Genomic DNA, 16214 nt, shown 5'->3' with positions numbered 1-16214 from the left:
ACGTCAAATTTATGCATATAAAATGTATTTACCCAACAACAAAATTGTGGCTACTGAAAATGCAGAGTTGCTAGTTACATTGGAAAATTACTAGCCACAGTGGCCGGTGATTAAAAAAGTTAATGTCAAGCCCTGATTATAATTAAAAGACACCTCATGGTCTGCAGCTGCGATATGTCAACGCGGCCGCCATCTATTATAAAGTCTATGGTACTGCCATTCTCTGCTCATGATTCGTTTGCGTACATACTATGTGAAGTATCACAAGCAATGAATCAAATTATTTTCCTGAAATACACTTTGCATTTGGGGATAATCCAGCGCAGCTCTCTGATAAGAAGGAGATCGGTCTCTCCTTCCTCTCTACGCAGTGTTGGATGAACACAATATGTAGCATATTCCTCTTTCTGTTTCTACTTTGGAGAGGAGAGGATTACAGAGTATCAAGATTACAGAGTATCACTGCTTGAATTGACTTGCGTAGGGTGACACAGTGGTCAGCACTGTCGCCTCACAGTATGAAGGTCGCTGGATCGAGTCCCGGCTGGACCAGTTGGCATTTCAGTGTGGAGTTTGCAGGTTCTCCCCGTGTTGGCGTGGGTTTCCTCCGGGTGCTTTGGTTTGCCACACAGTGCAAACAAAACTAAATTGGCCATAGTGTATGAGTGTGAATATGTGTGTATGGGTGTTTCCCAGTACGGGGTTGCAGTTGGAAAGACATAAAGGGACTAAGTTATCAAATAAAAAAATGTTTTGCGAATTTTTCTGAATGGATTAAGTAATACGCATCAGACTCTGTACTTTGTGTACGTGACAAATATTTCGGACTTCAGTGTGCAAAGACCTTAACTCAATATTGTAATGCATTACTTTCTAAAGTATCTTTCACAAACACTGAGGATGGCATGGCTCTCCTTCCGATTGCTCCGTTGTCAGCCTTACCACCCCTTCAGTAATTCTGTCTAAAATGCAAGACTAAAAATGCAAAGGGGTTGGTGGTCCTGAACTTCTTTCTGTCAGACTGACAGATTAACAAAAGCTCTGGACAGAGAGCTCTTAAGGAGTACTCCTGTTACAGCGGAGAACAAGAATGGGTCCAAATGTGCAAATTATCCAGCTCTAGCTCATTAGTCACCGGCGATGCAAAAGGAGCTCCTACATTTGAGTGCCTGACTTACAAAAGGCAGCTGGACCCGTTTGAAAGCAGATTGGTGTGTTCAAGCGGTGGGAGCGCTAGTGGAGTTAATGCTATAGAGACACCTGTGTGCCAAAAAGATATAAGGTGGCATGATGACAGTGAAAGTTGAAAAAGGACCAGGTCTTTGTTTGCCGATTCCTTAACCCTTGTGTATTGGACTCCCCTTTCATTATGTTGGCGACTGTTTTTGCCCCATTGACTTCCATTATAATCACATTTTTTGATTGAAGCCATGACACCAAATAATGCATTCTTGAGTGGATTGGCACAAGTAAATGTCTTTTCATCTCGTTTTACACTTGAACATCTAAATAAATGCTTAAGTCTATTTAACTAATTGTATTTTAATAACATTAGAACACCGATGCTGTAAAAAGTACCGTAAAAAACTGAATAAAGTAACATTAACCGTTCACCTGAAGATTATACACTAAACATTCAGGATGCGCGCGCAGCGAGGTTGCAGAAAAAAAACAGCAGCGCTAGCATTTACAGCGAGGGCATGACATCTGATGCGGTATAGAGTTTGTTGTTGTATTAGAGATAAGTTATGTTGATTACATATTATATATATTATTTACATGATGCTTTCAGCTTATTATAGCCAACCCAGGCTCATTCTGGAAACGTAGCCCCGCAGACATTTCTGGAGACCGCGAAATACGTCTCAGGAGGTAAGTATTTTTGCAGTTTTCGTTTTGCGAATCCGTGAGAGGCCGCTGTGCCGCGCTTTTTCGCGTCTTGAATGCCTCTCGCAAGCCGTTCGCACCCGCACTGTTCTTGCGTAAAAAGCCGCCAGAGGCTGCTGTCGAGTGACCGTCTGTCCGACTGACTGAATGACTGAACGATTGACTGGGCGGCCGACCAATCAGCTGACCCAGCCACCCTCCTCCTCCACCTTCTTCCCTAAACCCAAGCGACGAATTACAAATACCGTCCAGAAAAAGAAAAGCCCTCGTCCGATTTTGATCGCGTTTTCGGATTTCAACCCTTTCTCGCCCCGTTATGAACTCATTCCCTTTATTTTTTGGATTCTGTTTTTTGTTTTACCAGATTTCTGGAACCGCTCTTCCCCGGACTTGAAACAGGTCATCACCGCGGCTGGCTCCTCCTCCTCCGGGCCTCTGCTCTGCCAACGTAACACGACGAGCTAACCAGACAAACTGGTTGTGGCGGGAAAGCCCTCCACACGGAGGTGAGCCGTCAGCCTAGCCGGCGAGCGCGAAGAGGAACGGCGTCACACCGCCCCGTAGCGTTCGCTTGAAAAAACTAAATGCAGCCATACGTACCTTCGGCCATGTAAATCACGGTCTGCAGAAACGTCTGCAGGGCTACGTTTTCAGAATGACCTTGGGTTGATTACAACAGCTCGTCACTCAGTAATAAGCAGTTAATTCTGCAAAATTATAGATAAAGTGAGCGCCGTTCATCTAACAGGTCCATTTGCGATAACACCCTCTCAATGAATATTGGATAAGACGAAATGGCCAAGCATCCAGCCCCAATCAATATAACTTATCTCTAATACAAGAACAAACTCTGTACCGCGTCAGTTGTCATTCCCTCGCTGTAAATACTAGCGCTGCTGTTTTTTTCTGCAACCTCGCTGCGCATGCATTCTGAAAGTTTACAAACTTTTTTTGCATCCGGTATGCGTGGTTGAACCCGTGTGACTTCATGTGTGATGTAGGTTGGTAATTCCCCTATTGGTAGGGTTAAAAACACTAGCTGTGCATATACCCCATTCCACACTCGGCCATCAAACTACACCTTTGTTTGTTGTCAACACTCGCCCCCTAGTGGTAAAAATGACAAACTGTGCCCTTACATTTCCCATCAAAAAGAGTTTGCGAGATGTAATGGAGTCATTATAAACACTAGGACTGACCTGATGAGGCTCACTCTTTGGGTCACAGTTTCTGTGGCTTCCAGAGTTGGGGGAACACCTTCAACAAATGCAATCCCATACAGCAGGAAGTTGTTCAGGAAGTTCTTCAGCTCCTCGTCGCAGCTCATGAACTTGTCCCAGTTTGCAGCGGGAACTTTAGCACTGGAGTAAATGTGTGCGTTCCAGAGGATGCGAGGCTGTATGGCACTCCTCATCTGGCCCTCGTAGCTGTTCTGGGCTAGCCATGCTAGGTTGTACCGCGTGACGTGACCATCTGGCCCTGGATTACAAACAACAGGGAAATGACTTCATTCAGGGTTCCCACTCTTACATGGACACTAAATTCAGGCAATGTGTGTGCAGTCAATCGCTCCGATTACATTGGGAAAACCGGCGACAGCTGCAAATTGCGCTGTAATGTTTGGCTAGTCAACTGCATGGTATGGAAACCTTATAAACCTGCTAGACATGCGGATGATCCCGTCTCAAACAGCTGCCATTGCACGGCTCAGACACGTTGTAGTGTGCTATTTAACACAACTGCCTCTAGGAGTCGCCAATGGAATTAAAACAACCACACACAAGAAACACACGTACGCCAGGCATGAAGTTGGACTGGACCAACGCACATTCCCACATTCATTTCAACGTTAGTAAATCCAAACGTGAGGGTGAAACCTGGCGTACGCAAAGTTTTAATAACCCCTAATGACCCCCCGCCCAGAAAGTGGCAGGCCTGAGCTGAACTTTGTCACATTTGTAATCCTTAGTTGACTTACAATGGTTTTAGGAAAACCACTCCAAGTCAATTATTCCCATACAAACTAAAAAGGAGCAATTAAAAAAATATTTGACAATAATTTAACAATTTTACTGCAAAAGCTTTTGTCCTGAGGGAAGGTTTGTGACTGGGAGTGAATAAATCACTAATGCTGCTGTCCTGGCTTCCATTGTGTATGTGCAAAATGTCCAGAAGAAAGTGTATATAACAGCTCAGGTGAATCAAGTGAATCGAGATATTGCATTTTGATGACTATAAGTATGGAAGCATACGAGTAGCATAATTCAATTCAAAATGTAATATGCAAAGTGGCAATGCAATATGTTAAATGGCAATGTATTTCTGTATTTGAATTAGCATTTTCCAAGACATATGAGCAATGTTTGGTGCAGAATGAAAATGTAAATTAAATTACATTGTTTGCATTTCTCATTTAAAACACTGTTTTAATTTGTAAATTGTATCCACATTTTAAAGCTTTATAAGTAGCAAAATTAAATTGAAAATGCTTTACACAGACTGAATTTGATGTGAATAAAGTACAAGCAGAAACTGTAGCAAAATGATCATTTAAATGTTATTTGTCCTAAATGCATTTACACTCGCGTCTAGGAAACGCAGGATTACATTTTCAGCATAACAGCATGGGATGCGTGTAGCAAAATTAATTTTGAAATGTAATAAGCAAAACGATAATGCAATATGTAAATGGCAGTGTATTTCTGTATTTCAGTTAGCATTTTCCAAGACATATGTGCAATGTTTGCTGCAGAATGAAAATGAAAATGAAAAAAACATAATGCATTTTCATTTAACACATCGCGACGAATGAAAGCCGATTTGAAATTGAAAATGCATTCTGGCCTGGCCCCGCCCACAGACGGCCACCGTTGCTGCAAGGCAGGATTTAGGTTAGGTCGTCACAGCTGCCGCGAGGACTATTTGGGACATTTGGCAGCATAAACATGGCGAAGTCTGTTCCTCAGCGGCTTCGTGAAGCTGCACGAGCCCTCGAGCTTGAACTGGGAAATACTTTAGAAAACCAATCACCTCCTAGCTCAGTAAACTTGGCTTAAGGTTTGATATTCGCGCATGCAGTTTTAGGGATCATCTGCAAATTACATCGATCTGCAAATTAATTTTGCTACTTATAAAGCTTTAAAATGTGGATACAATTTACATATTAAAACAGTGTTTGAAATGAGAAATGCAAACAATGTAATTTAATTTACGTTTTCATTCTGCACCAAACATTGCTCATTTGTCTTGGAAAATGCAAATTCAAATACAGAAATACATTGCCATTTAACATATTGCATTGCCACTTTGCATATTACATTTTGAATTGAATTATGCTACTCATATGCTTCCATATATAAGGACAATTTCTCCTAAAATTCTAAAAGGCTAATGTACAGGATTCACATGACATTAAGTTAACATGACATTAGGTCAACTGACATGAAGCTGGGCCAAAGTAACACAGACATAAAAGTCATGAGGATGTATGGAGCGCTGTTACTATATAACCGACTGCAATAATGTAATGCTGTCTTTAAAGTGAGTCACATAGGTGGTCTGTCTGCGTTTCGTAAGAGTCAAAGTCTATCTTTTTCCCAGAAGCTTATCTTTACTCAGAAATAAGATATCCATCTTTGTTTTAGAAGAGTGTTAAATCTTATCTTAGCACAGGTGAGAACTGACACAAGCAGACAACAGTCTTCTTATCAGTCACAATACTAAGCAATCTTGGAGAAGCTACAGTTGAAATCAAAATTATTCGCCCTCCTTTCTTTTTTCGGTCCTACTTAATACACTCAAAAAAATCAACTAGGCATGTATTGGATTTACAAAATAAAAACTTGTCAGATTGAAAAGAACAAATCAAGTTTACGTATGTTAAATGATTAATTCATGTTATTTGAAACTGAATCAAGAAATAATCAAATGAATTTGATCAGAACATGTTGATTCAATGAGACTGAGACGCTTCAAATCGACAACTCTCACTCTGGAGAGTCACTTCGCGCATATCAGTAGGTGGCGGTAGTGCGTTTGGATGTCACCATACGAAAACAACAAGAAGAAGTATCACCGCGTGTTTTCGGCACAGTTTGGGAATTGGTTTTCCCAAGAGCTTGAATGTTATGCATGTTATGTTGTTGGCTATATGTTTCCTATACATTTTATACTTTTACATTTTGAATAGGAGTACCAAAGTGAAGAAAGCTGTTTAAACTCAATTGGTAAAAAAAAATGATGTTAACGTCCTACAGGTATTGCTTGGGGATCAGTTTTCTTAGGAGTCAAGGTTATTTTGTTGGCTAAATGTTTCTTATACATTTTACATTACATATTACAATTTTGGATATTATATAACATTTTGTATCAGAATATTAAAGAAGAAATTTGTTTAAATGTGATTAGTGCCTGCTAAAGGCTATAATAAAAGATATATATATATATATATATATATATATATATATATATATATATATATATATATATATATATATATATATATATATATATATATATATATAAAACATGTTTTCTGTCCTTTTTGTGTTGAATTACTTAATTTTACATCTTGCTTCATATTATTGTCATTTAAAAAATGTAATTTAAACAACAATATTGAACAAGAAATTTACTGGCTGATTTAACAAGACATAATTTTGTTAAAGTAAAGCTTTAGTGTTACATTGAGTAAATTAGAATCATTTTAATTAGAATAACACAATACAAACATTTTGAGTCAATTAGTTGCAAAGAAGTTAGACTGACATATTGAAACCATGTTTTATCTACAAATGTGTTTTGTGTTCATACAACATGTTAAAAAGCAGTTCAGGTTTACTTGATGGGATTAGATGCATAAAGGGTGCCACGATTAAATCATGTTCATTCAACAATTTTTTTTTTTTGAGTGTATTAAGTGTCCTTAACTACTATGTACTTACATCAAAAAATAAATACAATGTACTTACTGTGCTTATAAGGTATTTGAGAGCACTTGTGGTGCTTTTGAGTTGGGATAGAGGTTGGGTTATGGACAGGTTTGGTGGCGTGGGTAGGTTTAAGGGTAGGTTAAGGTGTATGGGATGGTCAACAGTGTATTTACAAATGTAATTACAAAAGTTAATTACAGATGTAATTACATACATGTATTTAATCAAGCATAAGTACACAGTAAATACATGTATTTACACAATAAGTACATTGTAGCAAACTATTAATTCTTGTGTAAGTACATATTAGTTAAGGCCACTTAATATAAAGTGGGACCCTTTATTCTTTCACAAATATTTCCCAAATGATGTTTAACTAGTGTTTATATCTATGTGCTTTATTAGGCAACCGCTACACGAGACATGTTGAAAATCGCTTCAGAATGCGAAATGCAGTGTATACATTCATTCACCTCCACTCTGAAGAGGCATCGGATTTGTTTAACGTTTAAGCAAGATTAATCCACTCACACGTCAGGAAGAGGTTGTGTTCGTCCACTCTGCTCTTGGAAGGCCTGATGGTCAGATCGATGCTGGCCGTGTCCAGATTACGCTGGTTGGTTTTTGAGTTGTAGCATGAAGCTGATCTGCAGTGGTCTCGCAGCCAGACATAGTCAAAGTGCATTACAAGACCACCATAGTTGAGCTCTGCAGAAATATAGCAATTAAACAACAGTCACAACCATTCCTTGTCTGTTTTTTACTACTATTCATTGATTTTCCCTCTAAAAACGGTAAAATCGGCTTTGCGCCGTGGTGCATGGTCTAACAGGGTTGAGCTTATTCTCTTAATGAGTTATAGGTGTGTTTTGAAAATAAACCAGAGTCAGTGTCTCATCTCCCATTCCCTATAAGAGCCAGCAGCGTCGTGCCATGAGCACATTTGCTATTTACATGAAGTAAAGTAAGTGTAAGTGGAAAAACTGAACACTTCACTAGCAAGAAAACAGTTAAACAGAGCATCTACCGCGCGAGAATGAGAGATAAATTATAAACTTTCACTTTCGCTCTTGGATAGGGAAACCTTTACGCACAGACATCCATTAGCCTATAAATAATTAATTTTGTTTGTTAAGCGCAAATGTTTGTTTCAAAACTATTTCTAAATTCAGTTCTAATCTCCAGCAAACGAATAAATGAACAATAATAATGAAGTGTGCTCAAAAACCTGAGTTATATCCAAATACACCTGCCGTGCCCCATATGGTCTAAAACCTGACAGGTGGGCAAATCTAAGCTTGTTTTAAATAAAACAAATATAAATATGCATATAATAAATAATATTGCTAATAATAATAACATTATACAAAAGCAAATTGTTATGAACTGAAAAAGCCTCCCGAGATGAAGAAGGCATGAAAGCAGTGGTTTCTATATTTATGTAGGCTAGAAATTAATATGCTTTGTAATATTTTAATCTTTTATATTTATATCCTATATACATCCTTATTATATCCTATATATATATATCCTTATTATTTTGATTCTTTTTCATATTTAAAGATACTTGCGTATTGCTCTACATCCTGTGTGTATTAAGTAGTGTGTAAGCGAGGCGCACAACTAACGCGCTATTATAGTTTCTCAAAATAGCAATGCACCAAAACACGCCTCATTTCTTAGACCAGACCGCCTATGGGCGCACATATGAGCGCAAATGCATTGGTTATTTAAACAGTAAAATCCTACATGACTTCACGCTTTAACAGGCAGTCAAGCAGGTCGCACACCAAAATCGCGGCGACACGGCGCGGACATGACAGTTTGAACTATCACACACCAAACGCGCACATTTGCATGATATTTAACATGAAACTAATCAGATGGCGCTCTGTGGCGCGGCTGAAATATGACCTGCGTGCTGAATCGTGGCTGGGCGGCGCCAGTGTGTGTATAGAAACCTGTTTAGAATTCTAAAATCCATGGCGCTGCGTGGTGCCTCGCCGAGAGGCGCTTCTGATGTGCTTCCTGCTTCATACAGAGAGTGAACCAAAGCACATTGGTGCCATTATAGTGTATTAAATATATATATTTTTAAAATCGCGATTTCTCGATTTGATTCAAAATTAAATCGCCTTAAAACGTAAATTCGAATTAATCTGAAAAATCGCCCAGCACTAATTTGACTTCAACTATACATCTATAATAACTATACTAATAATGCACAATCTTGAAGGCATGTGTTTGTGTCTATAAAACATGTGTGTGTTTCTCACCCACCCAAGCAGTCGGGCAGCAGCTGATAGTTGCATGAAGATGAATGAGTGGCGGTGTGCTGGAATCTGTGGCTCTGCGCTCCCAAACTCTCCAAACCGTGTTTCCGGCTCACAAATCCTCTCAATCTGTTCAACACTCGAATTAAAGGCATGATGACCTGCAAAAAAAGAGCTCAATAGTGACTCTGCGACACAAAACCAGTCCCATACTGGTTATTTTAGCCATTGAAAATACATAGTTTGAGTCAAAATGCTTGTAATGAATTATAACTTTGTTTATAATAATTTATAATCATTCTATAAATGTATCTATATTCATTTTCCATCTGCTAAAGTCTCTCCCATCATACCATTACATCCATCAGGGGAATAAACGACAACTATTCCGGCATATGTTTTACGCAGCGGATGCCCTTCAGTTGCAACCCAGTACTGGGAAACATCCATTCACACTCATTCACATACACACTCATGTACTACGGCCAATTTAGTTTATTCGGTTAACCTATAGTGCATGTGTTTGGGCTGTGGGGGAAACGGGAGCACCCGGACTATAAATGAACAAAAAAAAACAGAGCGTGCTTTCATAAATTGTTTGCGTATGTGAAAATGCAACACATGCGCTGTCAAACGGATGGAGATTCTTTCTTAATTTGCTGACGTTTTTTGTAATTGTTTGTGTTTTCTTAAATTGCAGTGTGTTGAGATCTCTAAACCACCGTATATTTCACAATAACTGACACTTTACGTCATTTAGATAAATTTAAAGGTGATTTTCTCAATATTGTGTTATTTTTTTAACCCTCAGAGACATGCGGTACAGGTGAATTGGGTAGGCTAAACTGTCCGTAGTATGTGTGTGAGTGTGTGGATGATTCCCAGAGATGGGTTGCGGCTGGAAGGGCATGCACTGCGTAAAAACTTGCTGGATAAGTTGGCGGTTCATTCCACTGTGGCGACCCCAGATTAATAAAGGGACTAAGCCGACAAGAAAATGAAATTGAACATTTAACTCAACTTCATTTAGACAACTTTAAATTTCATTTTCTCAATATTTAATTCAATTCATTTAATTCATTACAATGTAGATTGTGTCAAAGCAGCTTCACATAAATGGTCATAGTAAATTGAAACAGAGTAGTTCAGAGTAGTTTAGTTTATTTACATTTTTTAGACCCTCAGATTTTTATGTAGTCGTATCTTATGTTGCACAGATACATTTTTGCTGTAGCCAATAATGGGTAATTTCTTTTTCCTTTATTATAATAATCATACTACTTATTAATGTACTAATGTACTTCTGATAGGAGGATTTTTCACAGGTGTGTAGGTAGTTATTTCTCTTAGTAAACACGTCATTCTGACAACTTTAACAGTGATTTTTCTCAGTTTTTAGATTTATTTTAACCCCTAGATTCCATATTTTCATATAGTCGTATCTCAGCCGAAATATTTTCCTGACATAGCAAAGCATGCCTAAATGGAAAGCTTATTTATTCAAGTTTCATATAGGCTTCATTTAGACAACTGTAAATTTCATTTTCTCAACATTTGCATTTTTTTAGACCCTCAGATTTTCCTATAGTCGTATCTTATGTGGCACAGACACATTTTTGGCTGTAGTCAATAATGCATTGTATGTTTTTTTTTCTTTTTCCTTTATTATAATAATCATTAGAATATTAATTAAAGACCATGCTCCATGATGACATTCTGTAAATTTACTGACATGCAAAAGCCTCTAAAATGTTCTTCTAAAATGAACTCTTATACAGCAAAAACATTGGTTATTATCATTGTGTTTAAGATGAAAAACTTGATTTGAACATAAGAATTTAAAGCAATTGCTGTGTTTGGAAGAAAGATTTAGACGGCACTTTGCTTTCCATCTGTAGCTGTAAATTTGCATTTGTAACTCTTCATATATAAAAAAAAACACATTTTCAATTTGTAAAAATTTAATTCTGATTACTTTAAAGGTGATTTCCTCATTATTTAGATTTATTTTTTAACTGATTCCAGATATTCAAAGTCGTATCTTAGCTGAAATATCTTTCTAACATTACAAAGGGTTGAAGTATTGTATTATATGTGACCCTGGGTTGACATAAGGAGTCTTATGTTACACATGTTTTAGCAATATTCTTGATTATTTTTTTGCCAGATGCATTGGGTCAAAATTATGCATTTTTCCTTTATTACAAAAATCATTGGAATATGAATTAAAGGTCACGTTCCACGATGATATTTAGTACATTTCCTACTATAAAGAGATGCAAAGTGCCATCTGAAATGTACTTCTGATAGGAGGATTTTTCACAGGTGTGTAGGTAGTTATTTCTCTAAGTAAACACATCATTCTGACAACTTTAACAGTGATTTTTCTCAGTTTTTAGATTTATTTTAACCCCTAGATTCCATATTTTCATATAGTCGTATCTCAGCCGAAATATTTTCCTGACATAGCAAAGCATGCCTAAATGGAAAGCTTATTTATTCAAGTTTTATATAGGCTTCATTTAGACAACTGTAAATTTCATTTTCTCAACATTTGCATTTTTTTAGACCCTCAGATTTTCCTATAGTCGTATTTTATGTTGCACAGACACATTTTTGGCTGTAGTCAATAATGCATTTTATGTTTTTTTTTCTTTTTCCTTTATTATAATAATCATTAGAATATTAATTAAAGACCATGCTCCATGATGACATTCTGTAAATTTACTGACATGCAAAAGTCTCTAAAATGTTCTTCTAAAATGAACTCTTATACAGCAAAAACATTGGTAATTATCATTGTGTTTAAGATGAAAAACTTGATTTGAACATAAGAATTTAAAGCAATTGCTGTGTTTGGAAGAAAGATTTAGACGGCACTTTGCTTTCCATCTGTAACTGTAAATTTGCATTTGTAACTCTTCATATATAAAAAAACACATTTTCAATTTGTAAAAATTTAATTCTGATTACTTTAAAGGTGATTTCCTCAGTATTTAGATTTATTTTTTAACCGATTCCAGATATTCAAAGTCGTATCTCAGTTAAAATATCTTCCTAACATTACAAAATATTGTATTATATGTGACCCTGGGTTGACATAAGGAGTCTTATGTTACACATGTTTTAGCAATATTCTTGATTATTTTTTTGCCAGATGCATTGGGTCAAAATTATGTATTTTCCTTTATTACAAAAACCATTGGAATATGAATTAAAGGTCACGTTCCACGATGATATTTAGTACATTTCCTACAGTACACATACAGAGATGCAAAGTGGCATCTGAAATTAGCTTTTGAAATGAGCATTTTTCAAAGGTCATCTCCAGTTATTTCTCTTATATAATAAAATATAATAAATATATTAAAAAATAAGTTCTTTCGTCGTGTTTAAGATGAAATAAAAATGAATATGAACATAGAAGGCTGAGAAAATTATAAATTTACAAGAAAGTTTAGATGACACTTGACAGATGCATTGGGTTAAAATTATGATTTTTCCTTTATTATAAAGATCATTGGAATATGAATTAAAGATCACGTTCCACAAAGATATTTAGTAGGTTTCCTTCTATGAAGAGATGCAAAGTGCTGAAAGTTGCTTCTAACATGAGCATTTTTCACAGGTGCGTAAGTCCAGTTATTTCTCTTAAATAGCAAAAAAATTAATTAATTCATTGTGTTTAAGGTGAAAAAAAAAACTTACAAGCCTGAGAAGATGATCAATTTACAAGAAAGGTTTAGATGACTGAAGTTTGGAAACTCTTCATATATAAAAACTCAATTTTTGATTGTTAAAAACTTCATTTCTGACAGCTTTAACTGTGATTTTTCTCAGTATTATGATCCCCTAGATTTTCATATAGTCGCATCTCAGCCTAAATATCCTCCTAACAAAGTATTTATCAACAGAAAACTCATTCATTCAGCTTTTATGAGATGTATACATCTCAATTTCACAAAAATTGACACTTGTGACTGGGTTTGTGAAGCAGGACCAATTCAATCAAGTTCATCTGTATAGCTCTTTTCACAATGATTATTGCTACAAAGCAGCATTAAATGTGCACATTACAATCAAATTCAGAAATGCTGTGTTATTACATAGCATAACTTTATTTAGCTACTGATAGCTTAAACAAATAAATAGCCCTAAACAGTTAAAGTTATTATATATATACAAAGTTAACCTGCAGTTAGCACATATGTGATGTCTATGTGTACACAGTATTTGTGCCCACATTTCTGTGAACCCCTCGTGCACACATAACGCATCAGTAGTCAATGAATGCAGTCAGCAATACTCTCTGGACAACAATGTAGCTGTGATTACAATGTAATATCATCATCATGTCTGCATGCGCGCTTGTTTTCGCAGTCGACTCACATGCGAGATGAATCCGCCACTTTCAGCTGCTGCTCGGCTTGTGACAATCGTATAACTTCGGTGTGAGCTTTCTCTTAAAAAGCTGCAGTATATAATCCTCAATATCAATCATTAAACTTGAGCTCGCTCCCCGCCATTGTGTCCGTCATGAGATGTACACGCAGGCGCTCATGTCCCCGAAATGAACTACTATGATGAAGACTGGCTCATTAATATTCATGAGAAGGGGCCGTTCCATTGCGGGTTACCGGGCAACTTGAGCATCACTTTATGAATATTAACAAGTTCAGCCCTCAGCGGAGCGATTCCACACATCATCACTTCATTCATATTAACACGCCCAGTCAAGCCTTTACCATAGTAGGATTCATAATTTAAAGTGTTAGGGGGGTTTTTGATTTAAAGGGATAGTTCACCCCAAGAAATGCTTGTTTACTCGCTCGGTCCAAACTTATATGAGTTTAATGTTTCAGCTGACTATAACAAAATAATATATTTTAAAGAAAGCTGGAAAACTTTAGGAAAAACAAACGTGAAGTAATTATCATTGCCTATGCTTTTAATTTAGATTAACCATGAGGTGATCTGATAGTTGATGGTAAACTTTGACCAGTCAGAATCTGGTGATGAAACCTATAAAACCTATGATGATGTCATCAATAACATACAGTCCAAGCTCCTTTTTGAGCTCACAGGAGTGGCACGTGTCTGTGAGCAAGATTGTGAATTTTGCCACACAAACAAACAGATGTTTTTTAATAAATTTTATTGTAATAAATATTTTATTTTTTTCAAATATTTATTCTGTTTTATATTAATTTATTGATTCATAAATTTTCTTTATTTATTATTTGTTTGTTTCTTGTTGTGTGATTGTATTTATTTATTCATTCATTCATTTGTTTATTTATTTATTTTTATTAATTATTTATTTATTTATCTATTTATATTATTTGTTTGTTGTTGTGTGTTAGTATTTATTCATCCATTTTTATTTATTTTTATTCATTATTTACTTTTATTAATTAATTATTTATTTATTTATTTATATTATTTGTTTTTTTGTTTTTTGTTTGTATTTATTTATTCATTCATTTGTTTATTTATTTTTATTTATTATTTATTTATTTATTATGTATTTATTTATTCATTTATTTTTTTATCATTATTATTATTATTTATTCATTAATTCATTAATTAATTCATTCATTTATTTATTATTTATTTATTTGTTTGTTTGTTTGTTTATTTATACCCATCTGAGGACCCCTCAGTTCTGAAGCAAGAAAGGAGGGGGAAATTATGCCACTGGCCCACAATTGGTGCAGGGCATAGTGGGCTAGTTGCGATGACCCCATCATATTTTGCATTTATTTATTTATTCATTCAATAATGAGCAGTACATTTAATGATCAACAACTTAGGATAAAACTTTAATATTCATAATTTTCCTTCAAAAGACGACACAGCGGAATGAACCGCTAACTGTTTCAGCTTATGTTTTATGCAGCAGATGCCAGCTGCAACCCAGCACTGGGAAACACCCACTCTGTTAAAATAGTTGGGTTAAAAATACCTTAACATATAACCCAACTATAGGTTATTATAGCACTTTCCCAACTAGGCTATTTTAACCTGATGTTTTGGGTTATTTTAATTAAATTTTATTGTTTCCATTCTGTTATTACTGTTGCTACAATTACTAGTACTACAATAAATTTTATAATTATGTGTAAATAAATAACACACAGCTTTCAAAAATATAGAAAATGCTTTTTTTCTATTTCATTTTAGTTCCAGACACTTTTGTTAAAATAAATCACAAATTACAAACAATGAAGAAACAGAACAAAGCACAAACAGTTATAAACTGTGCAAGCAGCAATCCTGTGTTGATGGAGCAGAATATGGAGCTCTGTGTGCTGTAGAGACTGTCCAGCAGCTGCAGCGGGCTTCACTCAGTGTACCCAATCTACAAAACATTTAGCAAACACTATTAAAAGATGGTCTTGGATGGTAAAACAGATATAAAAATCACGACACGGAGAGGTAATTTGATAAAAATAACAACAATAATATTGTGTTATAGCTTAAATAAACTTTATAACACAAAAACAACATTACTTACACATATTAATACAACTGTTTCGTGTTCGTTAAATCGGTTAACTACCTACAGAACCAGCCTAGGATAGGTTTTAGCTGGTCGACCAGGCTGGTTTTAGAGGGGTTTTAGCCATTTCCAGGCTGGTTTCCAGTCATTTCCTGGTCTTAGCTGGTCAGGCTGGGAGATGACCAGCTAAAACCAGCTTGACCAGCCTAGCCAGGCTGGGAGCCCAGCCAAAACCAGCTATTTCCAGCTTAAATCAGGCTGGTCAAGCTGGTTTTAGTTGGATTTAGCTGGTCATTTTCCAGCCTGACCAGTTAAGACCAGGTTGGAAATGGCTGGAAACCAGCCTTGAAATGGCCAAAACCCCTCTAAAACCAGCCTGGTCAACCAGTTAAAACCAGCCAACCAGCCTAGGCTGGTTTAGGCTGGATTTTTCAGCAGAGTTTACTGTTGAAATTAAAATATTTAACCCAACTGGTTGAGTTATTTAATGAATAACCAAATAAAGGTTAAAAATAACCCAAGAAAGCACCAAATATTTAACCCAACTGGTTGAGTTATTAATAAATAACCTAATAAAGGTTTAAAATAATCCAACAAAGCACCAAATACTCAACAATTGGG

The 16214-nt window shown here is 36.1% G+C and overlaps 1 protein-coding gene across 1 annotated transcript in view; it reads right to left on the bottom strand.

Moving 5' to 3' along the window:
• The window catches only part of tmlhe (trimethyllysine hydroxylase, epsilon), a 30312-nt gene extending 16659 nt beyond the window's left edge, over positions 1-13653 (bottom strand). The window contains exons 1-4 of the mRNA XM_677739.8: positions 13481-13653; positions 9099-9252; positions 7350-7526; positions 3087-3366 (exon numbers count right to left, since the gene is read on the bottom strand). Coding sequence (XP_682831.3) covers positions 3087-3366; positions 7350-7526; positions 9099-9246 — 605 coding nt within the window. The 5' untranslated portion in view covers positions 9247-9252; positions 13481-13653. The remainder of the gene's footprint in view (positions 1-3086; positions 3367-7349; positions 7527-9098; positions 9253-13480) is intronic.
• Positions 13654-16214: the final 2561 nt, after the last annotated feature.

Source organism: Danio rerio, chromosome 21 (genome assembly GCF_049306965.1).
Source record: "Danio rerio strain Tuebingen ecotype United States chromosome 21, GRCz12tu, whole genome shotgun sequence".
Classification (NCBI taxonomy): Eukaryota; Metazoa; Chordata; class Actinopteri; order Cypriniformes; family Danionidae; genus Danio; species Danio rerio.
Note: the sequence above shows the minus strand (reverse complement) of the source record. Positions and strands in the feature narration are given on the sequence as shown.